The sequence below is a fragment of the Panthera tigris genome, chromosome E1, assembly GCF_018350195.1.
Source record: "Panthera tigris isolate Pti1 chromosome E1, P.tigris_Pti1_mat1.1, whole genome shotgun sequence".
Lineage (NCBI taxonomy): Eukaryota > Metazoa > Chordata > Mammalia > Carnivora > Felidae > Panthera > Panthera tigris.
Window position 1 is genome coordinate 16,172,311 of NC_056673.1, and position 26,292 is coordinate 16,198,602.

The 26,292-nt window shown below is 53.6% G+C and overlaps 1 protein-coding gene across 1 annotated transcript; it reads left to right on the forward strand.

Moving 5' to 3' along the window:
* The first annotated feature begins 617 nt into the window (after positions 1-617).
* Positions 618-13,649, forward strand: TRARG1 (trafficking regulator of GLUT4 (SLC2A4) 1). The gene is made up of 3 exons (XM_042967241.1): positions 618-1,004; positions 13,099-13,231; positions 13,375-13,649. Exons 1-3 carry the CDS (start codon positions 618-620, stop codon positions 13,647-13,649), a joined length of 795 nt encoding a protein of 264 aa, XP_042823175.1.
* The last annotated feature ends 12,643 nt before the right edge of the window (positions 13,650-26,292 follow it).

A 26,292-nucleotide genomic window follows, 5' to 3' on the forward strand; every position in this document is an offset into this window, starting at 1 on the left:
TTTTCCCCTTCCAGAGCCCCCAGCCCAGAGAAGCAGGTTCTGTGGCTGCAGCAGAAACCAGAGGCCCACTCAAGTCCCTCTGGGCTGGGCTGGGCTGGGCTGGGCTAGGGCAGTACGCTGCTGGGTGGCTCTCAGGGGAGAGGGGAATTGAAAAGGAAAAGCATCTCTGAGGAGGGTGGGGAGAGAGGGAGGCTGTGTGGTGTACTCTCTCTCTCTCTCTCTCTCTCTCTCTCTCTCTCTCCTGGACTTAGCCTAAGCCTCACCCGGGAGAGGAGTGTCTTCTGTCTGTTCTTGGAGCTGCTTTCTGTCACTTCCCCGCCCATCTGTGCTGTCAGCAGCACCGGCAAAGTTGGCCTCAAACTTGAACGGAGCTGAAGGCTCCAGCTTTCCGAAGCTCCGCGGGGGGCATCAGGCAGGCCTCAGCCTCTGAACTCTGGCTGGCCCAGAGAAGTCGACCCCCGCCCCCCGCCAGGCTCCTGCTGGCCCTTGCTCCCGTGGGCGACCTTTCTGCCCCTGACCCGTGGGCCCCCAGTCTGGGCTGAGGAATGGTGTGCTGAGGTCCCCCTGGAACTGATCGTCTCAGTCTGGAGCTGGAGCAACCCAAGGCCCGAGCCGACATGGCCAATCCTGCGCAGCCTCAGTTTCCCCCAGCCCGGGAGCCAGGCACTGCCTCGCCCACAGACCTGCCGGAGATGGAGAAACTCCTCACTAAGGTGGAAGGCAAGCACGACAAGCCACTGAAGCTGTCCAAGTCCCTCTCGGGGGCCTTGGACCTGGAGCAGAATGGCCATGGCCTGCCCTTCAAGGTGGTGTCCGAGGGGCACCAGGAAGCCGCACTCCCCTGGTCACCCTCTCGAGCCAGCTCTAGGCGGGCATCCTCCGTTGTCACCGCCTCCTCTGCCCAGGACCAAGAAGTCCCCAGAGATTACCTCATCCTTGCCATCACCTCCTGCTTCTGCCCCGTCTGGCCCCTCAACCTCATCCCCCTCATCTTTTCTATCATGGTAAGTGCTGCTGGGTTTCAGGGCAGGGGCAAGGTGAGGGCTCAGCAGGCATGGTCCTCTGGGAGGCACCAGACACTCTGTCTGGGTGCAAAGTAGGGGGGCTGGGGGCTCGGGAGAAGACTCCCCTTCTCACCTGGCCTGCTACCCCCCCGTTAGAGAGGGGGCCGGGGACAGGAGACCTTCTGTTTGCTGTCCTCCCTCATCTCTGCTGTTCCTGTTCGGCATCACAGATCCACCTTGCACGCAACCCTGCTGGGGAGGGGACCCCAGGGAGCCGCCTGGAGCTAAACTCTACACAGCAGAAAGATGGCCAAGTTGGGGTGGGGGCGGCTTGCCTTTTGCGGGGGTGTCCCGAGGAGTCATCCTGAGTGAGGCTGCGTATCAGCAGAGGTTGTGGCCAGCGTGGGGTCTCGGGACCCCCAGTTCTCAGAAGGGGAGCCAGCTGCCCCCACCCCCCATCCCAGGTCACCTGGGTATTCTAACAGCCTTTGCCAGCTCTGGTTTCCAAGAGCTGTGGCTTCCCTGCCATGCACTGAGGGCCCTGGGGCCTGGATCCCCCGAGGCTGCTCCTCTGGGCAGCGGTGTTTTTGCTGGGGGCCCTCTGGGCTTCGTGGCTACACAGATTTCAGCATCTGTCTTCAGGGTAGGGGAAAATGTGTGAAAAATGTGAGCGTCAGAGGGCATGGCTGGCCTTGCCAAGGAGGAGCATGTGGGCTAGTCATTGCTTCTCACATACTTGTCCCACAAGGTTTTGAGTAAATTGCCATAGGTTGTCCCCAAACCAAGCCATTTGGCTAGAGCAACTGACAGAAGATCCATAGAAAATGTCAGTACATGTTGGCAAGTGACTTTTGAGGTCCTAGAAGAGGAAGGAGGGAGGGACGGGACGGAGAGAAGGGGGTGAGAGAGAGACTTTCGGAATGAAAAAATAAATAAATAAATAAAAGAATGAAAGTGGGGAGGGTAAAGTACCAGCTCCAGGCTGGTCAGGGCTGGAGACTCTGTGTGGAGACACTGTCTGCTTCCCTCTGGAGCACCTCCACTGCTGAGTCACCTATCACTGAGTCCCCTCAGGAGTTGTGGTCACTCCTGCCGCCCCCGGGCTGTCTCCTGAGAAGGCCCCTATTCTCCAAACACCTCCTGTGACTTCACTAAGGCCCAGTGTCCAGTCGGGGATGCCTTCCCTGATCCCCTGTCAAATCTGGCACCACTCGCCAGTACGTCAGGGGACACTGGTAGCATTCCTGAGTCCGAGACTTGGCATGGGCACAAGAGCAGGGCTGAGCAGGGCCCAGGGTGGGGCCTCTGAGGAGCTTCCTGTCCTGCCTGCTGCATTTGGGGGCAGCTGGGAGGCAGAACCAGGCCTCAGGGGTGCAGCTGGGGGCTCTGGGCAGGGCCAACCTCTTGGTTACAGGGAGAAGCCCCGGGAGGGGAGACAGGCTTCTGGGAGGGAAACCACACAAGGGCCCAGGAGAAAACAGTTGCTAGAATCCATCTCCTTGTGGGGGTGGCAGGGTGCAGGCTGGGTAGACGCTGCCTTTGTCAGAGGAAACCTGGGTCCAAGACAGTGAGACCACTGCACCCACCCCCAATACATTTCTACGTCCTTCTCAGGTTCCTGAGCCAGTTCTGAAGGTCACTGGGCCAGGGGCAGGGAATACCAGACACAATCACCAATTCCCAGGAGCCTCCGGTCCGGTGGGGAGAAACTTGTAAACAGTTCCTATCACACATTGCAAGAAGTACTCGTGCTAGAAAAAACAGCAAGATTCTGTGTGGCCTCGGGCAAGTCCCTCGAATCTCTCTTCTCGGTGTTCCCATCTGCAAAATGGGTGCTGCGTAACACCTACATTAGAAAGCTGTGTGAGGGTGACGTGAGATCAGCCACACAATGTGCTTAAGAACCACAGTAAGTGCTATGACGCCGTAGCAGTGATTAAGTGGCAGCTGAGGGTCTCCCTGGCCAGGGATGGGAAGCCATCACGGGATATTTGTTTCTTTCTTTTTTTTTATTTTTTTTAAAGCTTTAACATATAATACACATATCATGCAATTCACCTGTTCAATGTGTACAATTCAAAGATCTTTAGTGCATTCACAGATGAGTGCAGCCGTATCTACTGCACATTTTCCTCACCTCCAACCCCCCAAGCCTGTTTTATCACTCCATCTCTCCCGTGCTCCCTCCCCCAGATCTAATGAACCACTAGCCTTTCAACCTCTATGGATCTGCCACTTCTGGACATTTCCTATCAAAGGAATCACACAGCATGGGGTCATTTGGGACTGGCTTTGAGCTTCCCCCACATTGCTGCATATATATCATAGGATTTGGAGCCAGAGTGGGGTGTGGTTGGATTTCCAGTTTGGTGCAGGATGAGAGGAGGGACCAGAGGGGCCCCTCTGAGCTGAGAGGTTGGGAGAGGGAAGCTTTGCAGAGGCACAGGTGAGCGGAGAAGAGGCCTGGACCAGGGCCATGGCAAGGGGCAGAGAGGGTTTCTGGAAACCTTCTAAGAATTGTTAACATGGACAATGTATTCATTCATTCAGTCAACCATATGCTTGACTGGCAAGTTGCTTGTTTGGAGGGAACTAAGTGGTACAGAATGACTGGGTCCCCCATGAATGAATATATCTCTTCTACGAATGAGGTGCATGCTAGGCATTTGGGAAGATGGATAACCTGGTCTATTTGGCATGTGGCCCAAGGATGCAAGAGTATGGTGATGGAGGGAGGGGGGCAGGGACCCTGCTCTAGGAAATTAAGTTTATCCTAGTGGTTCTGAGGAGCCCCTGAAAAATTTTAAGCAGAGGCATGATGTGGTCTATTCATATTTTACCTTTTTTTTTTTAAACAGAGAGAGAGAACGAGCATGGGGGGGGCGGGCAAAGGGAGAGAGAGAGAGAATCTTAAGAGACTCCATGCCCAGCACAAAGCCCAACTCGGGGCTCAATCTCACCACAATGAGATCATGACCTGAGCCGAAATCAAGAATTGGAAGCTTAACTGACAGAGTCACCCAGGTGCCGTGGTCTGTTCACATTTTAAAACAAACATCCAAGTGCACTGTGGGAAATGACCTAGAGCAGGCAAGGCTGGGAGACAGGAGACTCCATAGGAGTCTCTCGAGATAGTCTAGGCAGTGATGTGATGAAGGCACAGGCCAAGCAGTGGCTTAGAAAGGAACTCACCGATGAGAGGATTGTTGAGGAGAGATCAGCTGCACTCACCTCCCAGTCCTGGGTCTCCACTCAAAAATAGGGCAGCTGTCTTGGAGAGAGCTCTGGGGACTGCAGCATTTAAGGGGTGGGTGGAGGGAGTAGACAGGAAAGAGTTTTGGAAAGAAGACTTCAGGAGGTGGAAGGCAAGCTAGAAGAGAGGGACAGATGCCCTGGGAGGAGTGAGTTTGAAGGAGGAGGGATGGTCAAACTCAGTAGGGAGATCAGGTCAAATTAGGATGGGGATGTCCACTGTTTTGGCCATATATAGACCCCTGGTGACCCTGGTGATGGAGAGGCTGGGCAGAAAAGAGAGAGGTGACTGACGAGGTCCGTGAAGAGTGCAGATTGGGATCCAGAAGGACCCTGTCCCCGGGAGCCTGCAGGAAAGGCCATGGGGGCAGAAGCAGATAGAAATCCTCAAAGGAAAAGGAGCTGGCTCATGCTACATGGGCTCCTTGTCACCAGGGATGTGGAGGGCAAGGCCATTTGCTGAGAAAGAAGGGCCTGGTGGCAGGGGAGGGGAGAGGTGACAAGGGACAGAGAGGTCAATGGCCTGAGGGCTCTGCTGAGGCTGGAGACCACGGGTCTGAACTGTCATCAGCTTGTGTGGTGGTGTGTCTTTTCTCCGGCTATAGGTACAGAGTCATAGATGGGACACCGGGCCCACCCAGGGCTGGGGATGGCAAAGCTGCCATGAGGGCAAGACCAGGGGGCACAGAAGACACCGGGAAGGGTGGCGGAGGTGGTACACTGAAGGATCAGGCTGGATTGGGAGGCAGTGAGGCTGGAAAGATGGTGGTGACCACGGAGGAGAGGGAGGGGTCACAGGCTGAGGCTCAAAGAAGTTAAGGGCAGGTGCTGTGAGAGAGAGATAGCAGGGGCTGAGATTGCAGAGGAGGGGAGTGTGGGGGGGTGGCCAGATGGGGTGTATAGCTGTGGAAATGAATTTCCAAAGAGAACTGTGAGAAGCCAGCAGGAAGGAGCCCGAGGGAGCCCAGTGTTAGGGGATAATATCACTTGTTAAAGGTTAGACACAGGTTCAAATTCTTCACATATATTATCTCATTGAACCTGGCCTCTATAACCCATTGGTATTGGTATTATGCTCCTTTTACAGTGGAGAAAACTGAAGCGCAGGTGTGAAAGAACCTGCTGGTCACTGGGGAACCTAGGACCAGAGGGATGCCCGGAGCCAGAGCTGGGGTTCTAGCCACTACACTAACCTGCTTGGCGGGGGGGAGTTATCAGGGGGTGCCCACAGTTGTCTCCCCTCTCTGGGAGCCAGTCTGGGTCACAGGAGGGAGTGCTGAGACTCGGCCCCACCCAAGCAGCAGGGGTGAAGGAGGGACAGAGGGTGTGGGCAGCTAGTACATCTCCTGTGCTGACGTCTCTAGGTCCTGGAGACAGACATCAGAACTCTGGCTACCAAGTAAAGCCCTTGACCCCAGGGCAGAGCCCCACAGCCCTGACAGCCTCTCTACAGCCTACTGTCTGCAGAGCACGCCCTACTGTGAGGCTCACCGAGTCACGTTAATTGTTCTCACTTAACACACAAGGCAAACAGAGACACTTGAACAGAGCCTTGCTCACGGTGGCACAACTGGGTGCTGAATCTAGTGTTCTCGCCACGACCCCACCCTGCCTGCAGCTACCTTTGGGGACAAGGATGGTGTGTCCCTCCCAGGAACGCCACATGTTTGAGACATTTGTGCAGGAAGGGAAGAATCCACTTCCTTCCCTCTGTCTCTCCACCCTCCTCCCCCTACCCCCACCCCCGTCCTTCTGCACCCCTACTGACTCCATCAGTGGAAGACTCATGGACCAGCAGTGTCCTTCCCACTGTGGCTTTGACAGGGGCTCGCTGTGACAAGGGCTCAACCTGAGGGGCTGGGATCACAGGTATGCAGACCCAGCCCTGGTCAGCACTGCAGGCTCCCGTGAGCCTCCTGAGGTGGCCGGGGCAGGGCTAGCTTCATCCGTTTGACTTCTGAGTCAGGCTGAGAAATGGCCATGTTCTTCATCAGTGCCAGCAAGGTCTCCTGTCAGCAAGGGGTGCCGGACCCCAGGCGGCGGTCCTTCAGTTGACAATGGTGCTTAAACCAGCATCAGATAGGCCCGGGTGTACATGCCTCATTTACCAACCAGCTCCATGCCTCCTAAGCCACGTGATCATGTCCGAATCACTCAACTGCCTCAGTTCCCTCATCTATAAAATAGGCGTGATGAAACTGTCTACCCCGTAAAGCTGCCAGAAGGATTAACTGGGTTAATATGTGTGAAAACACCTAGCCCAGAGCCTGGCACGTAGTAAATGCTCCATAAATGGCAGCGGTTGCTGTTTTTATGAATACTAAGTGAAACTTGGTAACGTCAGAGGAAAGGGCAAATCCCCAGTGGGCAGGCAATTCCGACTTTAACCAGTTTGGGGGATAATGGGGTCTCAGCTGTCCTGACACCAGCTGGGGAGGGGCAGCCTTGTCTGTGGTTGTCGTGGAGACCTCTGAGCAGCCCCTTCTCGGTGGATTCCCTTAGGACATGCGGGAGCGCTAAAGAGGTCCAGAGTGGCTCCAGGCTTCCTTTCTCAGGCATTTTGGATGACCTGATTATTTAACTGATGTGTTGCAGGCTCCCTTTCATTCATGTACGCGTTCATCCATTCACTCGGCAAGAGTGCTGAGCCCCAACCAGCTCTGAAGATCAGCCAGCACTCAGACATATGGCTTAAAATATTGACGTACTCCTTATTTATTTAAATCCAAGTTAGTTAACATACAGCATACTATGGGTTCTCCGGTTCTCCGGGACCCCCTCCCCCACCCACCTTGACAGCTGCTGCGTGCCTGACTCCTCCCCCAGAACCCTCCCCCACCGATGCTTCCCCACTCTCCAGCAACTGAAGTTAACCCTGTAGTTAGGGTGTTCCAGAAACAATTGCTCTGTTGCAGAGAGAGGGGTGTGAAGGGGGCATGAAGCACATCCCGTGGCTTTGACCCGCCTGCATTTGTTTGCTCTCCTTGGAAGGACCAATAGCTGATCAGTGCTCAGCTGATCACAATTTGTCAAGTCCCCTCAGATCTCCCCGGGGGGGGCTTGGCTTGAGCCTCACCGGTGGAGGAAACTCTTTCCTGATAATTTTTGTTGCCGCCTGCTTCTGGCTGGTTTCCTCCGCTGGCAGCTCTCCCCAGCACTCTCCCTGTCCTATCTTCTTCCCTCCCCACCCCCTACCGGCTCTCTCCAACTTTTTTCAATGTATTTCCTCACCAATCTATTAACCTGAGTTCATCTTTTCCCTCACCATTCCCACTGCCATTGCAATCACAAATGATCTATTAATTTGCAGTCATTACAACCATTACTGCAGTTATGGCTCTGTTCCGTCAACCTGAGCCATTTTGTATAAGGCGAAGATAATGCACTAAGTGGGGTGTGGTATATGCAGCCGGTAATTCACTCGTGGAAAGTAAGAAAGGGTCTTCTCTGGAGTCAAGGGATGGATTAAAAAAATTTTTTTTAATGTGTATTTATTTTTGAAGGAAAGAGAGACAGAACATGAGTGGAGGAGGAGCAGAGAGAGAGAGAGGGAGACACAGAATCCGAAGCAGGCTCCAGGCTCTGAGCTGTCGGCACAGAACCTGACGTAGGGCTAGAACCCATGAACCATGAGATCATGACCTGAGCCAAAATCGGACGCTCAACCGACTGAGCCACCCAGGGGCCTCCAGGGATGGATTTTTTATTTGGGAGCTAATGTTGGGTGGGGGGGTACTTCAGAAATGAGTGCCAGCTAGCAGTGGGGACCTTCTGTTTTTCAAAGTAGGGCTCTACCCTTCAAGGCAGCTATTCCCTCCATTTTACGGATCAGAAAATGAAGATTTACAGAATACTTTTGAGGTTTACACTGGACAATGTATGACACATAAAGTGTCTGACACAACATAGCAAGTGAAGTCGGGTCTGCCCCACTCCATCTGGCCATTCCCAGTGATCTCCCTCAACGCTGTCTCTCGGGCTAAAAGGAACACGCGTGACTGGGATGCACGGGCTGATGGTGCTGCGGATAAAGAAGAGGGATTGGGTTTAGAGTGACTGAAAAATTCATCTCTCCTCTCGCTTCCCCTCCCCGCCTCTCAAACCCAAGCAACCACACGTACGCCTCTCTCCACGGTCCTGGATCATTATTGAACACACAAAGATTTCTCTGGCAAGTGAGGAGCAGGACTCCTCTGAAACCCTGGGCCCCTCCCCAGTACATGCCATGCTTACGGCCGAGAATGAGTCCCTTGGTAATGATTCCAGGTAGCCCCAGAATTTCTACAGCTCAACTTCCTGGAAATCCCTAAAGCCTTTCTGTATGTTTCCCCTTCTTCCTCCCAATGTTGCCTCGGTGTTGAAGTCCTTAGTTCAGTACCCTGGGCCGGCCTTGCAGAGAGCTGGAGGTGGCCTGGGTTAGTGGGTGGGGCCCAAACCCAGATAACAGATCTCTCTCCTGTGGGACCTATTGCCTATATTTCATTCATGAATCTTCTATTATAACTTAAGCATTCCACTGACTAAGTTCACTGGTTAGAAAACACCTCTCATTCTTTTTCTCTCTTCTATTATTCTTCACTTCCTCAAACATTTACTGAATACCTACTAGGGCCAGTCCCTAGGTTACATAAAAGGGGCACAAAGATTTAGCCTTTGTGGTCCCTGCCTTCAAGGAGCTTACAGTCTAGGGAAAGAGACTGACACAAGAACTAATGACACAAGATGGGAAGAGAGGCACACATCATGGTCTGAGATGCTATGGGAGCTCCAAGGAGAAGGTGATTAATTGCTTGTGGATCCCAGGGAAAGTTTTATTGGAGGTGACTCTTGAAGGGTTGGAAGGAGCTGAAGTGGCAATGTGGTAATGAGGACAGCTATTCCAGCAGAGACAACAGTACAGGCCAAGGCACCAAGGCATAAAAATGTGTCCCTTTTGGGGCATCTGGCTGGCTCAGTCAGTAAAGCAGGTGACTCTTAACCTCAGAGCTGTGAGTTCAAGCTCCATGTTGGATGTGGAGCCTACTTTAAAAAATGTTTTTAAATGAAAAACATTTTTAAAAGAAACAGAAAAATTTCATTAAAAAAAAAAGTGTCCCTTTTACGGAGAGCCATGTGACCAGGCTTGTGGTTTAAAGACCTCACCTTGGCTCTAAAGAGGTTGGCTGGAGGGGCCCCACGGTGGCTCAGTCACTTGAGCATCTGACTCTTGATTTTGGCTCAGGTCGTGATCTCAGGGTCATGGGATCGAGTCCCGTGTCAGGCTCTGCGGTGAGTGGGGAGCCTGCTTGAGATTCTCTCTCTCTCCCTCTCCCCCTCTCCCCTTCTCTCGCTCTCTCTTTAAAATAAATGAAATAAAATAAAAAAGGAAGAAGAGGTTGGTGGGGGGCAAGGCTGGAGCAGAGAGACCAGTGAGAAGGAAGGAGGCTGTGAAGTCTCCAGATGAAACAAACTGTGAGAGTGGGCTAGAGCCGTGGACTCAGGGCTGGAGAGGTAGGGACAGACCTGAGGAACATTAGAGAGGTCAGGAACTCATACGTGACTGTATTTGAGGACGGGGAGAGATAGAGAAGAAGCCACGCTGCGGGGACAGCTGTGGAGGATGGGGGCAGGCATCCAGGAGGTCTGGTTCCAAGGCCTGTGCTCCTATCCGGGCTGGCTGCCTTTGCAAGGAGCTGGGAGGCTGTACCTGCTCCCTCAAGTCCTCGCCACGTCCAAGTGAGCCTCAGGATGGGCTGTTACCCGAGCCCCCGCCCATGCCCCCTCCTGTTCAAGCCAGACCCATCTGTTCTTTCATGTCTCACGGGATCACACTCGTTTATTGTCACCGAGCGCCCTGGTGTCCGGAGACTGAACCCTCACGACTCTGCCCCGACCCGCCTGCAGACCGGTCAAAGCGTGCGGCCGCCCGCACCCACGTGTATCTAGTCTCCAAGGACAGCAGTGCTCTCCTCTGCTGGCTGTAGGGCATCCCTTTGCTCAAGTCCAGACCTCTCCCTGCCGCCCTGGGACATGGGGGCACCTGTCACTCCTTGGTCTTTTCAGCCTCTCCCTCTGACTGGATCTTTTCCCTCTCCTGTCTTGATGAAACCCTCTATTTGTCTCTCCCTGCTGCAGGCTCCCCAGGGCTTACAAGACAAAATCCAGATTCCATCCTGCGGTAGTTCGGGCCCTTCCTGATCTGGCCTTTCTCCCCTTCTCTCACACCTGCTTGGTGCTCTGGGCTCTAGCCCCTCCTTTGTAAAATGGTCTAATAACCCTCCCTAACACACTCATAGGAGTGTGAGGATGCTCTAATGCTCTGCCTGATGGCAAGCACTTAACATAGTTCCAGGTCCAAGGTAGATGGTCAAATCATGTTAGGGATCATTATCAGTCCAGTCTCAGCAAGCTTCACGGAGGTGGCATCCGAGGCAGCCCTCGACGGGTGGAGAGGATGTGGACGTGTGGTGTTTGAGCGGGAGCGGGAACAAAAGCAGGGAGAGGTCAGTGCCGGCAAAGGCATCCGTTGTGGCAGGGAAGAGTAGAAGATAAAATCAGGAAGGTGCAGAGCTGATCTGGGTTTGGACTTTGTTCTATGAACAGTGGTGGGGGGCCATGGAAGATGCTGGGCAGGGCCACTGCCTAAGCCACCATCATCTCTTTGAACTCATGCGTCAGCTCCTGTCTCTCCGCCTCCTCTCTGATCCCACCCTAGGACCGCATGCCGGGGGCCTCGCATAGGGCCTGGCATAAACATGCGTGGAGTGGGATGGTGGCGTGGGGGTGACACGGAGAGGAGGAGAGCTCAGAGCTGGGGCTGGGGGTGGGAGGCTCTTCAGGAGGCTGTTGTGTTGGCTGGGGTGAGAAGTGGCACCTGGAACCAGGGCAGGTGCAAGGGGGCCAGGGAGGACTGTGGGGGAACTGGCCAGGAGAGGAAACTGATGAGCAGGGTGGCAGCAGACAGGTGTTGTGACCGAGTGGGAGGACTCTGGGCTGTGGCCAATAATCGGGCAAGTGGACAGAGGAGCACAAGGCCAGGAGCAGATCCAGGGCAAAGAGAGTCTGAGGTCAAACACTGCACCAGGCAGGTGGCACTGTCCTGGAAGGAGCTTGGACAGGGAGCCGTGAGGTGGGGTGGAGGGTTGGTTAGGTTTCTGAGAGGAGAAACAGCACCTGGGGAAGAGGGGCACCCTCTTCCCTGAACTGCAGCTTCTTTACAAGTTTTTTTTTTTTAATGTTTATATGTTTATTTATTTATCTTGAGAGAGAGAGAGAGAGAGAGCATGAGTGGGGCAGGGGCACAGAGAGAGAGAATCTCAAGCAAAGCTCCAAGTTGTGAGCACATAGCCGGACCCAGGGCTTGATCTCACAAACCATGAGATCATGACCTGAGCCGAAATCAAGAGTCAGACATTTAACCAGCTGAGCCACCCAGGCGCCCCCTGAACTCCAGGTCCTTTAAAAGTGACCAACACTGCCAGCCTCATGGGATGGTTCTGAGCCTAAGGAAGGTCTTCCAGGTACAGTCCTTAGCAAGTCCCAGCACAAAGTAAGGGCTCAAGACACCATCATCATCACCACCACCATCATCAAGGGACTTGACTACATTTCTGCGCTGAACTCAGGAGCCTCAAATAATCCGAAAATAAAATAACCAAATAAGTGGCCTAAGACCTTGAAAGCAGTCACACCTTTAGCGGACTCCTGCCTGTGCCTGTTCTGGAAGCCTAAGGAGCATCAGGGAGCTCTAGAGCTGGAGGAATCTGGAGGTCACAGGTCAGCCCTGGCCAGCAGGTTGACACCTGAAGCATTATGGGTGAGGGTGAGGGTGAGGGGTGGGGGTGGGGGAGGGTGGGACACACCTCCTCCTGAGCCACTCCCAGGAGCTCCCAGGATCCTTTCTGGCCATCCCCACACTCACCCACCTGGTTTCACCGAATTAAATAAGGCTGAGAAAAACCGAGCTCACTGAGAAAGAAGTATCAAATGGGCCTGGTGAAGCCAGGAGTGGCTCTCGCCAAGCCCCAGCCTTTCAGTTCAAACCCAAGATACCTGCCTTTCTGGTGTGATTTGGCAAGTCAGCTTGGTTGAACTAAGATGTGGTTCCTGGGTGAAAATAGGAGGAGGAAGGATCGAAGATAACTTTTTCCTGCTGTGGAAGAAGGGGTCACAGAGGAGAGGAGTCAGGCACCTCGGGCCACAGAAAAAGCCACAGGAGGGGCGCTGGGTGGCTCAGTCGGTTAAGCGTCCAACTTTGGCTCAGGTCATGATCTCACAGTTCATGGTTTCAAGCCCCACACCCGGCTCCATGCTGACAGCTCAGAGCCTGGAACCTGCTTCATATTTTGTGTCTCCCTCTCTCAGCCCCTCCTCCCCAACTCTCTCTCTCTCTGTCTCTCTCTCAAAAATAAATAAACATTAAAAAACATTTTTATAAAAAGCCACTGGCGCTTAGTGTGGTCATAGCAGTGAGCCTTGGGCAGGGGTCCAGAGGGGCCTGGTGTGTCTGCTCCTGCCAGCCCAGCATGGCCTGGACCTGGTCCACCCTCCCAGGCCCTCCATCTTCACCAGAACACCTGCCATGGCCACCCTGCCCCATCACTGTCCTGAGAGGAAGTGCCCCGCATTGCTTGGTTCTGTGCCCAGCGAGGGGCAAGCTCGGTTGGGGGTTCCCACAAGAGAGCTGAGCCACTTGGGTCCAGGCCAGTTCTACGGGAGAAGCCTGCTTCCTGTCCCCGAGGTAGGTGCTGGAGTGTGGGCTGAGGTGGGGGCTGGGTAGGCTCTGGAGGCCCAGGCAAGGGGCCCCCCCAACAGGGCTGCTGGGAAGAGCCTTCCTGAGGTCTCTGCCACCCTCTCTCTGCAGTCTCGAAGTAGTGTGCAACAGGGGGACCTGGACGGGGCCCGGAGGCTGGGCCGCCTGGCCCGGCTGCTCAGCATCACCTTCATCATCATGGGAATCATCATCATCATTGTGGCCGTGACCGTCAATTTCGCAGGTGAGGCTCAGCCACGCGGAGCTGAGGGAGCCAGCTTGCTTGGGGTGCGGACCACGGAAGGGTGCAGCCCAGCTCCCAGGGGAGGGGGCGGTGGGAATGGAGTAAGAGCATATAAGGGCCACAGGCCAATCCTCTCAGAGAAGCGACCCCGTCCCTGGGAGTGCCCAGCAGAGTGGGACTGGCTTCCGACCTCCCTTATGCCTGGATCATTAGGAAAGGGGGTGGAAAGAGCACAGGTCTGGGAACCAGAGGTGGGGGGCTCCAGTCTCGGTTCCGAGGGTCCCAGGTCCTGGGCCAGTGTGGTGCCTGGTTGAGCCTGCGAGTGTCACCCAAGATCATGGATGTGATGCTGCTTGGCGAATGCTGGGCCTGCCCTGTGAGCATTCCTGCTGGGGCGGCCAGCACATACGAGAAGTAAACTATGCATGTGGTGGAAGTGTGGCAGTAACACTTTTGTGAGCCCCCAGAGGTGGCCCAGGGAGCTTATCCAAGCAGGGGCACCATTTTCAAAGGTGACTCTTAGCTGCTCAAAAGGCCGGTGCAGCTTTGAGTTTCTGGGCCACGCGGGTCAGTGCGGTCCACTCGCCTCCCTTCACACACTGGCCTCGGGAAGCCCCCAAGCACCTCTGCCATTTGCAGTGGTCAGTCTAAACTTTTCCCCTAAACATCTTGCTACTCTAGATGTGCTGTGTGGACAGCGGCACTGGCTGCTGACACTGGGAATGTGTCAGAAATGCAGAGTCTCAGGCCCCATCCCAGACCCACTGAATCAGAACCTGCATTTCAATAAGATTTCCAGCCCCGTCATTAAAGGAGGCACCATGAGTATTTAACTTGGGGCAGAAAGCCTGGGATACAGCGGTGGGGTCATGGGCAACCTTGGCCACTCCTTTGGAGAGGGAAGAGTTCAGGTTGGTAATCAGTCTGCCTGGGTTCAAAGCCCACATCCTCCACTGACTAAGTATCTGAGATGAAGCACATTCCGCTCTCTCTCTGGGGCTGACGCACATATGGTCAGGTATATGGAAGACAGGGACCTCCGGCCAGGGCATTAGCCTCCGTATCACCCTGTGTGCCTCACTCTCCTCTGTCCTGTTCGTCATGTTAGCCGTGACTTTTTATTATTATTATTATTTTTAATCTTTATTTTTGAGAGAGAGAGACAGCTCAAGCAGGGGAGGGAAAGAGAGAGAGATGGAGACGCAGGATCTGAAGCAGGCTCCAGGCTCTGAGCTGTCAGCACAGAGCCTGATGCGGGGCTCGAACTCACGAACCGTGAGATCATACTTGAGTTGAAGTTGGACACTTAACCCACTGAGCCGCCCAGGTGCCCCATAGCCATGACTTTTTTGATGGCAAATAAGAACTACCGAACTCAAGTTGGCAAAGGGAATTGTTTAAAAACTTCAGGCACAGATGGTTCTATGTTTGGGGGTCCCAAGCCACTGTGAACCAGATGACCCTATTACCATCTCCCACTAGGAAACAAACACCCCAAACCTCAAAACGAGGACTTGAAGACTTGTTCTGAGCTCTGTTTTGCCTCAACTGTTCTCCCCTTTACAGTTCAGAAGAAATAGAACTAACCAGGGCGCTGTGCTAGCAGGGACGGCCCCCGCCGGCTAGAGGCCTCCGCACACCCCTACCACCGCAGGAGGGCAGGACCACGGCTGCCAAGCGCCCACTCTTCCCTGAGCTCCCGAAGCACGGACTTGGAGTCAAGCCCCTAAGTCTCCCCACTGTCAGCCCACATCAGATGTGAAAAGCAAGAAGAAGAAAGGAAATTAAATTTCCTGTGAAACTGACGAATAATGAGGTTTAGTCTCATGGACACAGCCTGGTATTTGCCCTCAGTGTTCTGGCTTGTTTCTCGGCCCCACCATTTCCTGGGATCTAGCAAGCAGCATATTCTGCGTGTTGGAGGAGGAGCCAGTCCCACAAATGAGATGGACTGTGGTTGGGAGAGAAGCAGCGCATTCCCTGCACGTCTGATGACCGAGAGCCAAGACGTGGGACTTTCTCTTTTGTATTTTTTTTGGGGGGGGTGTAAAAAAGACCACTTGCATGCCTGTGCCACATGCTTGCTGTGATCCCAGCCAGTGCCCTGAGCCCAGGGGCCCAGGTGCCGCTCAGCATAGGCCCTGGGACCGGTTGGGCACACAAGATGTGCAGCTGCCTGGAGAGAGGTGACCACCACATCCATAATAGGGTGGATGTTGGTGAAGACAGGAGCAGGAACTGCATGACCCACAGACCTCTTCTCTAACTTTTCAGCCTCAAGAGCATCTCTGCTAAGAACTCTGGTCCCAACACGTCTCCCAGGATGACCCAGTCTGCCTCTTGCTTCCTCCCTCCCTGTGCTGTCGCCTGGGGCACCAACCAAGTGGCCTGGGGCCTGACCCCAGCCCAGCTCAGCCAGTGGGGAGAAGCCTGGACCAGAGCTTGCCTCCTGCCTGCCATGCCCTCCCTGATGGTCTAGGGTACAAACTTGGGGCCCCAGGTGGGGCCTGGGCTCTGGCTCCCAGCCCGGCAGCACCGGCTGCTCTGTGCCTTCTCCTGTGCCCCTGGCCATCCACAAAACAGCAAAGGCTTTCCCTGGAGATTTTGGGGCCACCTCTGTGCTGAGGGCTTCCCACAGGCTCCCAGGCTGTTAGCAGTGTTAGTCCTGTTTGCAGGGGAATGGGCCAGAGGGTTTTTTATGAAGGTTTATTGTTGATTGGGTCTAGAGAGTTCTAGGACAGAGAGAAGAGCTGGGCGAAGAGGCCAGTCTTTGGGAGAGAGGGAGGCCCTGGGCTTGGGAACATACTCACATGCCTCGAGGCAGAGGTGACGCCATGGCCTCTGTCTCAGGACCTAATGAGACACCTGAAAGGACTGAGCAGGGTCCCTTGAACTCCTACCTGATTTCTGGCCTGGGATTCTCCCCAGACCTCTGCCTGGCACGGGCTCTACCCACAGGGGCCTCTCCTGTGCCCACCTCCCTGGCTCGCTTCTCTTCCCAGACCCTCAGAGAGGGATGTTCCAGGATTTCCTACCCTGGGATGCCCTGTCTAGCAGCTATGGCTACTGCCTTTGATAAGAGGGCATGTTCCCAGCCACAGCCAGACTAGCCCCAGGCTGGCAAAGAATGATTCCCCTGCACCCATTCAGGGCCCTCATGCCTCCTCTCAGGGCCCTTTCCTGTCTCTCTGACGCTTCTCAGACTCCTAGGAAGGAGCCTGTTAGCTCTGTCTACTAGAAGGGTCCCCAGTGCAGCTCTGAGCCTTCTAGGAGGGGCTTTGTGGCAGGGGAGGGGTGTAGGGCCCAGGGGCACTGGGTGGATCCCTCTGGGGCCCCCGTTTCTGCATTAGTTCCCCACCTGGGGAGCAAACTCCAACCTCTCCAGATCCTAAAGGAGGGGTTGGGTTTGCTTTATAGGACCTTTGAGGCCAAAATAGAGATGCCTCTGTGTTTTGGGGGAGGGAGGGAGGGAGCCCAGAGCATTCGTGTCACTTGTGAAGTCAGGTCAGGCCAGGGGGTGAATCACAAAGTCTATGGAACTGGTGGTTCATGAGGCCATGGTCTCCTGGCAGGCCCCAGGGGTCCCAGCTTCAGCACCCCAGGGGGAAAGAGAATAACCAGTCAGCCGGTTTAGGCATGGTCTTGTGGGGGAGAACGATGGCCGAAGTGGGGGTCTATCTTGCACACTGTGACACACCCAGACCTGCCCTGGCCCCCGCAGTCACACGCACACAGACACACACTTGTTCACACTCAAAGCCCAGAACAGTTGAGAAAGAGAGGAGACAGCAGCAGACAGCCACAGGACAGCTGGGAATTTCTTCCATTCAGGCAAGGACAACGTGGGAATACTCTAGTTGTACAAGGACGTAGCTCAGAGGCCTCTGAGGGTTGCAGAAGGAGCACAGGCCTCAGGAGACTGACTCCTGGGGCAGAGAGGAGCACAAGGCCTGCACCCTGTGGAGATTGGACTAGAGGGAGGGTCCCCTGACTCCCCTGTCGCCTCCACCCACAGGCAGCCTGGACCCCCCGCCCCAGGCCTAACCCCCTGCTGCCCCAGCTCCGTCGTGGGTCCAGCTGCTGGCTGCATGAACACAGCGGTCCCCCAGCTCTGGATGCAGACATAGCCCCTCCCCCTGTCCCAGCAAGAACTGCACCTCCCCGCGCCACCCCCTCCCCCCCCCCCCCCCCGCCGCACCACACTCTCTAGTTGGCACCTCTGTATTGCTCAGCATGGAAGCAAATAAAGCTGAAAGTGCATGTGCTCCACGGCCCTTTGCTGGGGTCAAAGGATTCCGAACAACAGGGTTGGGGGAAAATCCACTCAGTCTGTTGGTGCCAGTTCCGGGGTCAGGGCCCGGAGCCAGGCAATGGGAAGGCTGGGCACACTCGGGGCGTTCCGCTGGGTAAGTTTGTCCTCCCTGGGCCTCAGTTTCTCCAGTGAGGAATGCAGGTCCCGCCTTTCCTCAGTTGTCCTTTCTGCACCTGAACAAAGACCTCAGGCACAGAAAGAAGAGCCCAGGAAACCGACACTTACTGACAGCCTGGCTCATGCTGGGTGTTTCACATGCACGGGGAAATCCTAGGGGGTTACTAGTGTTATCTCCAGGTTCAGATTGGTAAACTGAGGCTCAGAGACATTCAGGGACTTGTCCCAGGTCACACCATGCCCAGCACATAGAAGGTACTGAATAAATGTTGGTGAACCGACCCTGTCCCTAGGGCTGACCCCAAAGTTGGCTTCTTGCAACCATGCTTTGCTACTCAGAGAGGAAAGCTCTATAGAAGGAAGGCAAGTTAGTTGGCGGGGGTGGGGAGTGGTGGTGGGGGATAAGGTAGGAGGAGGGATCCATTTTCCAGATTGCTGGAAGGCAGCCCAAGCAGGGTGTGGGTGTGGGCACAGTGACACCTACCTCCCCTTTCTCTCTCTCCCTCTCCCCCTCTGGGAGTCTCTTTTATAAGGGCACTAATCCCAGAACCCTTTTGACCTAAGCACCTCCCACAGTCCCCACCTCCTCACACTATCACCTTGATAGGTAAGATTTCAACATACAAATTTGGGAAGGACACAGCAGTCAGACCACAGCAGTCAGACCACAGCAGTGTGGAGGTGTTTCAGTGGGTGCTCACAGGGAGAGCCGTGGAGGGAGCAGCAACCTCTGCCCCAGAGTGGGAGGGAGGCTCCCCAAAGGACCCTGGGCTGGGACACTTCCCTCTCTTCTTCCACAAACTTGTAGTAAGTGTGTGGGGTGCTCCGATCGGATAGGGGAGCCACCAAAGGTGGGGTGTCCCAATCGAATGGGGGCTGGTGGCCAGGGCGGTGAAAGAATTCACCCAAGGCAGAACAATGGAGATAGAAGTTTATCAAATGCACTGTGAGAGAGCATGGGGCAGGATAGCAAAATAGAGCCGGTCAGTGCCGAGGTGGTGGGGAGGGGCCACAGTTACAGGACGGAGCGAGAGAGTATGGGAACATATGGAATTTTCCTTTCTTTGGTAATCTTAGGAACTGGTTATTTTGAGGTGGGTCCCTTAATGAGCCCATTTGCATTGCCCGTACCTTACTCAGTTTTCCGTTGCTCAAGCTTGTTGCCTAAAAGCTGCCTCTACATTGAACACTTACTACATACCAGGCCTTATACTGGACCCTGAGGACACATAGATGAAAAGGACAGGCTTTCTGGACCATAGGACCTGTGGCCTAAAGGGAAAGTTCTGGAAGGAAGGAGTTAGTTGCTGGGGCAGGGTAAGTGAATGTGCCAGCTGGGTAGATGAGGGCTGCTGGGAGGGGAACACGGGACAGAGGGCTGTCCTAGGAAGTCAGGGAAGCCAAGAGCAGGAAGGTGGCCTTCACCGGGAGACTCATGATCTTTCCAAGGATACTTAAAGCACCACCCGGGGATCCAGATGAAGATGAAATGCCGCCAGTGTAATGCTGCCAATTTAATAACACTCAGGTGAGTGGACACCTCCTGTCCACAGGCACTGCCAGTAACAATCACATCACTGTAGTGCCTGGCTTGGTGGTGAAGGTTTCTTCGACATCGTCAGACACAACCCAATTTTAGAAACTTTAAAACGGGAAGGGGGCACCTGTGTCTTACAATCAGTGAGGGAAATATTGGAGTTTTCACAATGCAGGAGGCCTCATGACAGATGGCTGTGCCCTGGGACAAGGGGTCTGGCCTCTCTGAACCTCATCTCCCCATCTGTAAATGGGGTGATAATCTGCTCTGGACACGCCCAAGGCTGTTGGGAGCCTGACGCAATCCTGGGGAACCGTGAGGGCTTGATACATGTGGGGGGCACAGCCTGGCCCCCAGCTTGGAGAGCATCCCAGAATCTGGGTAGTTCTGGGCACCCCGGCCTGCCCCTTGAGTCCCTGCCAGCCTCCTCCCCATCCCCCGACCCATGATAGGAGACAACCCCGTGGGCCCTGGAAAGCTCTCTGGCCCAGGCCCCAAATTTTTCCCTCATTGTCTGTGTCATCGTGGGCAGCCCCTGGCCTCTCTCTCTGCCTCAGTCTCCTCAAGTAAAGGAGTGAGCTGAGCTGGTCTAGAATCACCTGGGGGCTTGAGGACATGCTGAAGCCTGGCTGCCACTCCTAGAGAATCTGGTTTAAGTGGTCTGGGGTGTGGCTGGAGCACCCGCATTTTTTCTTTTTTTAGATTTTTTTTTTTTAAAGTAATCTCTACACCCAACATGGAGTTCAAGCTCACAACCACAAGATCCAGAGTTGCATGCTCCACCAAGTGAGCCAGCCAGCCTCCCCTGGAGCATCCGGGTTTTAACAAATTTTTCCAGTGGTCACCCCAATGGTCTTTTGAGGTTGGAAGCCACTGGGATGGACTCTAGAGCCTTGCTACTCAAATTGTGCTCCCTGGACCATTAGCTTGGACATGACCAGGGCTGGCAAAAATGCAGAAACTCAGACGATGCCCTTTAAGGAGAATATCCACCTTTAACAAGATCCCCAGGCTGTTCCTTTGCATGTTAAGTTTGGGGAAGCTCTGGGCTGGAAGCCTGAAGGAGAGCTGGCTAGTCTCACCTTAGGTGGTTCTTTTCTTCTCTAGTGGTTCTTTTCTCTTCCCTGAAAAAGTAATAGTCATTTGGGTTTTTTTCTTACTACAAGGATCTATTGTAACAAACTGAGAAAATCTAGGCAGTACTGAGAAACAAAGAGAAGGACAAAGAGAGGAACCCCGGGTAAGTATGGCATTTCCTAGCAGATGATGTCTACACCCCTCTTCCCAGTTGTTTGCCAGTGAGGCTGCAGCCCTTGGCAGAGGAGGCGCGTGTGAGTAGGAGGTGTGTGTGTGGGAGGCAGTCAGAAGGTCACAGTGGGTGTGCCCCCAAAGCACCATTCCCAAGGAAGCACGGAACTTGCCCAGCCTCTGGCCCCCCACCATGGGTCTGCTGGAGTCTGCTGGAATCTGCTGGAACCTGCTAGGGACCAGAGAAAGTCAAACAGGTGTCTTGAAGCTGCTGCTTGGATGGAAGTTTCTACTTGCAACCAGAATGAACTCTCTGGCTCTCCTGGGTCTCTACCTGCCAGACTCTGGGCCCTGGAGGAAGAGTGGGGGATGTCTCTTGCACCCTCATCCTGTGACAGGAATTCCTACTCCCAGGGCTGGACCAGTCCACATGGTTCCTTTGTGTTGAGGGACACACGGGACCCTCCAGGCAGACGAGGTATGGAAATTGTAAAAAAAGAAAAAAGAAAAAAGAAAAAAAGGCCTCCTTCCTGGGTATGTTTGCAGCCCAGCTCCCAGCCTGGAGCCCTGGGGACAGCTGGATTTCCATGAAGGATTTCAGCGACCCAAGCACAGAGGCCCACACCACCCCATCGAGGGAGGGCTGTGGAGAGTTCCTCCCTGGATCCTGGGGCAGAGCCGGTCAGCTGGAAGATGGGCCCTGCCAGGGCTTCTGCCTCCTGCATTATTGATTTGCTGCCTGGCCATGGACATGAATAATTCATCAGGGGAAGGAAGCACTGAGAAGTGCAAATTGGAGGCATCCCGGCTCCTCTCACCTCCATGCTGAGGTGGAGGGGGGGGGTACTCCTCTTTGCTTAATGGGCTTCCTGGGAGGCCCTGCTGAATCTCAAGTTTCTCCTCCTGCCCATGGGTAGGCCCAGAAAAAGCCCTACACATTTGGGGTGGCCCTGAATCTGGCCTAACTGGGTACAGAGCTGCCCACAGCCCCAAGGGCCAGATGACCCATCCTGGCCATGCTTCTGCTCACCTGGGACTCCACTGGGCCTGAGTTTACACACTGAGCCCTTTATCCTCTCTGATTAGCTGGATCACCATGCCATTGTTATGCCTGAGAAGGTCCTGGATGTAATCTTGCTCAGGGAACAGTAGCCCTTATTGTTGTTGATGCTATATTTACAATAAAAGGTGGCTCCTTTCATTGCTGTCAAGATCTTGGGGAAGGGCTGAGGGTACCAGCTGGGAAGGGGTGAGTCAGGATGATGGAGAAGCCTGCTTGGGGTGGGGTGCAGTCTGAGCCTCAGGGGGGTGGGGCAGGCAGCGGAGGGCAGGAGGTGCATGTGTAGAGGAGAGCATCGAAAGAATTATTCAGGATCCTTCTAGGGATTTATCCTCTCTGACCAGACTTCTCCACACTATGGTCTCAGGGGCTGCAGGGATTGGAGTCCATCGACCAGCTCATCCCTGATGCTGCAGATCTCGGGCTCAGTTCTGTTCACCGGTTCCATTTAACACATATTTATTTATTTTTATTAATTTTTAAATGTTTATTTTGAGAGAGATGGAGATAGAGGTGGGGGGGAGACGGAGGGGCTGAGAGAGGGAGAGAGAATCCCAGGCAGGCTCTGTGCTGCCAGCACAGAGCCTGACGCAGGGCTCGATCTCACAAACCGTGAGATCGTGGGCGCCCCTAACACATACTATGAAGGGTGATGTACGGCCTATAATCTCAGGCCAAACTCAGGTGTGCAAGAAACATAATTTCTCTTTTGCCCCATTTGGCCTGGTGGCAGAAACTTAAGCTTGGTCAGTTCAGATGTCTCTCCCCTTTCCCTGGGGATGACAGCAGGCCAAGGCGTTGGGGACAGGGGTGGCAACAATCTGGTCCTCATTCCGCTGTGCTTAGTCCCTGCAGATGGCTGTTCAGCCTCAGTGCTTTGTCCTCTGTTCCTCTGCCCTCTCACATGTCTAGGGATGGTTCCATTGTCTCCTCACTGAACCCATTTACAAGTGCTTTTGGTTGAGGGGCACCTGGCTGGCACAGTCGGTTAAGCATCTGACTCTTGGTTTTGGCTCAGGTCATGATCTCATGGTTTGTGGGTTAGAGCCCCAAGTCGGGCTCTGTGCTGACAATGCAGAGTCTGCTTGGGATTCTCTCTCTTTCTCTCTCTCTCTCCCTCTGCCCGTCTCCCCTGCTTGTGCTCTCTCTCTCAAAATAAATAAACTTAAAAAATTTTTAAAAAAAGGAAGTGTTTTTGGTCGAGGCCCTCTGAACACGTGTGTGCACAAGATAGGATTCGTTTTTTCTCATTTAACAAGAAGTCCAGAGGTAGGCAACCCCAGGGACGGGCAGTGCCCCCACGGTGTCATCACCCAGGTGCCTTCAGTCTTCTTGCTTCAGCATCTTAATCTCAAGCCTTTGTCCTCATGCCTTCCACCTAATACTGGTCACAGAATGGCTGCCACCGCTCCAGCCATTCTGGCTAGCAAGGAGGAAAGGGGGCTGCGGAAGTTCTGTCAGGCTGCCCACGGGCTGCCTGCCCAGATCCCCTGGGCAAGTGTTTGTCTTCTCTGGCGTCCTGTTCTCCTTCCATCTGCCCAATCGGAGAAAGCTGCTCAGAGCCCCTCTGTTCTTGGATCTTACACACCCACCTGAGAATTGCATTGTGTGTCCCCGTCACTGCCACTACGTCCATGGACACTCAACCTGGGAGAAACTGGCAAACAGGGCCCCAATCTGCCTTTCTCACTTCCCTTCAGACCAGAGATTCTTGGGGTAAGAGCCCTGCTCTGACTCATCTTACATTTATTCTTCCAAATCTATTTCTTAAGCCTCTCGTTCTTTCAAAAGACCAGGCTTTTGAAACACAAAAGCCAAGAACTGGCTCCTTTTCCTTCCTGCTTTTTCCTGGGTATTTCCTACCGTGAGATGAAAAATAGGAGTGGATGGAGGAAATGAGGATTCAAAGAAATACAAGAAAAGGGGGGAAATATGGTTAATATGTCAAAGTAATACAACTACACTGCGCTGTTTTTCCTAGTTACACGAGCACACGTACAGGAGCAAACCGCGTGTGGTCTCTGCTCACAAGCTGCTTGCGGCCTAGGAAGGTAGAGAGACCTGCAGGGTAGACAGAATCTGAGTTGTGCGAAGATGGCAGGAAGCAAAGGGAACCGCTGAGGGCAGCGCTGAGGAGGGTCAGAGGGCTCCCCGCGGAGCTGAGCTCTGGGCTGAGCTGAGTGCTGGCATGGGAAGAAGGGAGGGTGGGGAAGGGTGTCCCAGGGGGGGAACAGCTTGAGCAAAGACCCAGAGGTCTGGGGTGGTCACAGAGGACATCCTGCTGTTGAACAGCCTGGGAGGGGTGGAACCAGACAGGTGGGGGAGGACCAGATTGATCACAGGAGATCTGGGAGCTGCTGCCTGTGTCCAGGACTCCATCCGTTTTTATTTTTTATTTTTTGAAGTCTATTTATTTATTGTGAGAGAAAGAATGAGTTGGGGAGGGGCAGAGAGAGAGGGAGCCAGAGAATCCCACAGCACAGAGCCCAGTGCGGGGCTCAAACTCATGAATCGTGAAATCTTGACCTGAGCCCCAGGACTTCATCCTTGAAGAAGTTTGTTGTTTCTCGCTTCTGTCTTAAATGGAGCCTGGCCCTAACTCCGCCGCCTCCCCAGAAGCAGGGCCTTCCTTCTCACTGGGCTATAGCTACTCTTCAAGATGCTGCATCAGAAGCAGATGCTTACTTCTTATTGCTCAACTGCTTTTCACAAAGCAAAGAGCTGAGATGAACGACATGAAAACCAGCCTTATTATTATTATTATTATTATCACTACTACTCTGTCCAGTTAGTAATTACTGAGGAGTGCAAGTTGCTTTTTTCTTGCTTTGAAACAGTATTTCCAATATTCCGTCAGACTTGACACTTTTCCTTTCCTTATTACCCAAGGCAAATCATAAATAAAACTTGAGAGATCCTCTAAACTGGGGATTGGCAAACTTTTTCTGTAAGGGGCCAGATAGTAGCCGTAAAGGAGCCATAGATAATATGGAAATAAATAAAACTTTATTTATAAAAAACATGTAGTGGACTGGAACTGCCCCATGGGCCGGTCTGCCCACCCTTGCTCTAAACCCACTCGATATATGACTTTCCATGGCACAGAATAGCTTTTTTTTTTTTTTTTTTTTTTGGCATGGGCCAAGATCCAGGTGAGAAAGTGCTGGGCTCACCACACAGCAATGTCAGGAGGCCGGTTAGTGCACCTGGCTCCTTCCTGGTAGGTGATTACTCCCCTATTATAGGTAAATTAGTGACAGTGGAGCAGATGATTGGTTGCTCATCCTATGATGATAAAACCCATCATAAGAAGGAGGGAAAAGTCAGATCATCAGTATCTACATTGGAAATGAACATGGACTCTAATTCCAAAAGGTGTTACCACAAACTGCCGGGTGCCAGGCCGTGGGGTGGGAACTGGGGGTGAGAAGGGGAGGGAGGAAACGCAACCTCTACATCAAAGAGCTCTTGGGGCCTCCAGGGAGGGGTGGGGAGCCAACGCTCTGCTAGAGACACAGTCACCACCAGTAGGGAGACAATGAGGCAACCAGGGTGACAGGCCTCCGCCCTGTGGCTGGGAAAGGGGGTCTACAGAAGAGGGCTCTATTATCAAGTAAATGAGGAAAACACTGAATTAAATAAGGCTAAATACAGGTGCTCAACTAGAAGACTTCTCAGAGCCTTGAATATGCCGACATGCAACCTGAATCTCCAAGAGAGAATTGAGATGTGGTATTTCCTAAAATTAATGCACTGCCAAGCCCTTTCTTTGAGGAGCAAACCTACTTTAGATTTGCAGAGCCGAGCAATTCCCTACGTTATTAAAGACTCTGTGAACATCCTTTTTAGTGGCTATATAATATGTATAAACCATCACTTATTATTTATTTGCTTATCTTTTCTCCCATTGCTGGGCACTTAGGGGCCCGGTTTTTCTCTCCTCTTTTCTTTTCCTGCCTATAATTTAACAAGAGGGCTTAAGCATTAGGGGAGCAAAGTCCAAAAAGTGCTCCAGTAGCAGCTGTTGCTACTGAGCCTCCTGGATTTCACTGCTCCGTGGAGCCTGGGGGAAGAGCCCTGCCTCCCCACTGGGGCAGGTGGCTGGTCATCATGGCAACCAGAAGGGCTGGGAAGAGGCAAGATGCTGACAGGTGGGGCTACACGAAGAAGCCCCCAAGGCCAGGCAGCTGGGAGCCTGCAGTGCTGAGGCTGACCAGACCTGACTGTTGCGGGACCCCTGGCAATGATGGATGGGCCTCTAAGCTGCTTTGACTTTCTTCATGGCTCCCGGCACCACCACGCTACCAGGACCCTCAGCCAGAAGCCTCTTTCTCCCATTGGGACAAAGTGGGAGACAGGAAGTAGTGAGGAGCTGGAAAGGTGGGTGGCTGGGGGGTCGATCGGCCCACATTCTCGCCTCAGTGTCCTGCCATGTCTCCAGAGTTTCCCCACTTGTTTTCATTGGATGGAGAATTTTCTTCTATGTGTTTCTTAACGTGCTTTGAATTGTAGGCTCCTCAAGGACGTTTTAACAGGGATCCCCTTTTGCACAGTTGCCTGTAAGAGGATGAGGTTTCTGGGTGAGAGGAGATCTGGTCTTCTTGGGACCCTCCCAGGGGCGCAATGTGCAGGAGGGCCATGCGTGTCGCAAGGACCAGTGTCCCAAGGGCCTCTCAGGCTCCATGAATGCTGTAAGCAACACTTCTCCACAAGAACTTGGTGCTTCCCGGCCTGTGCGATCTTCATTCTTTAACATTTTTTTTTAACATTAAAGCAATACAAGTTAT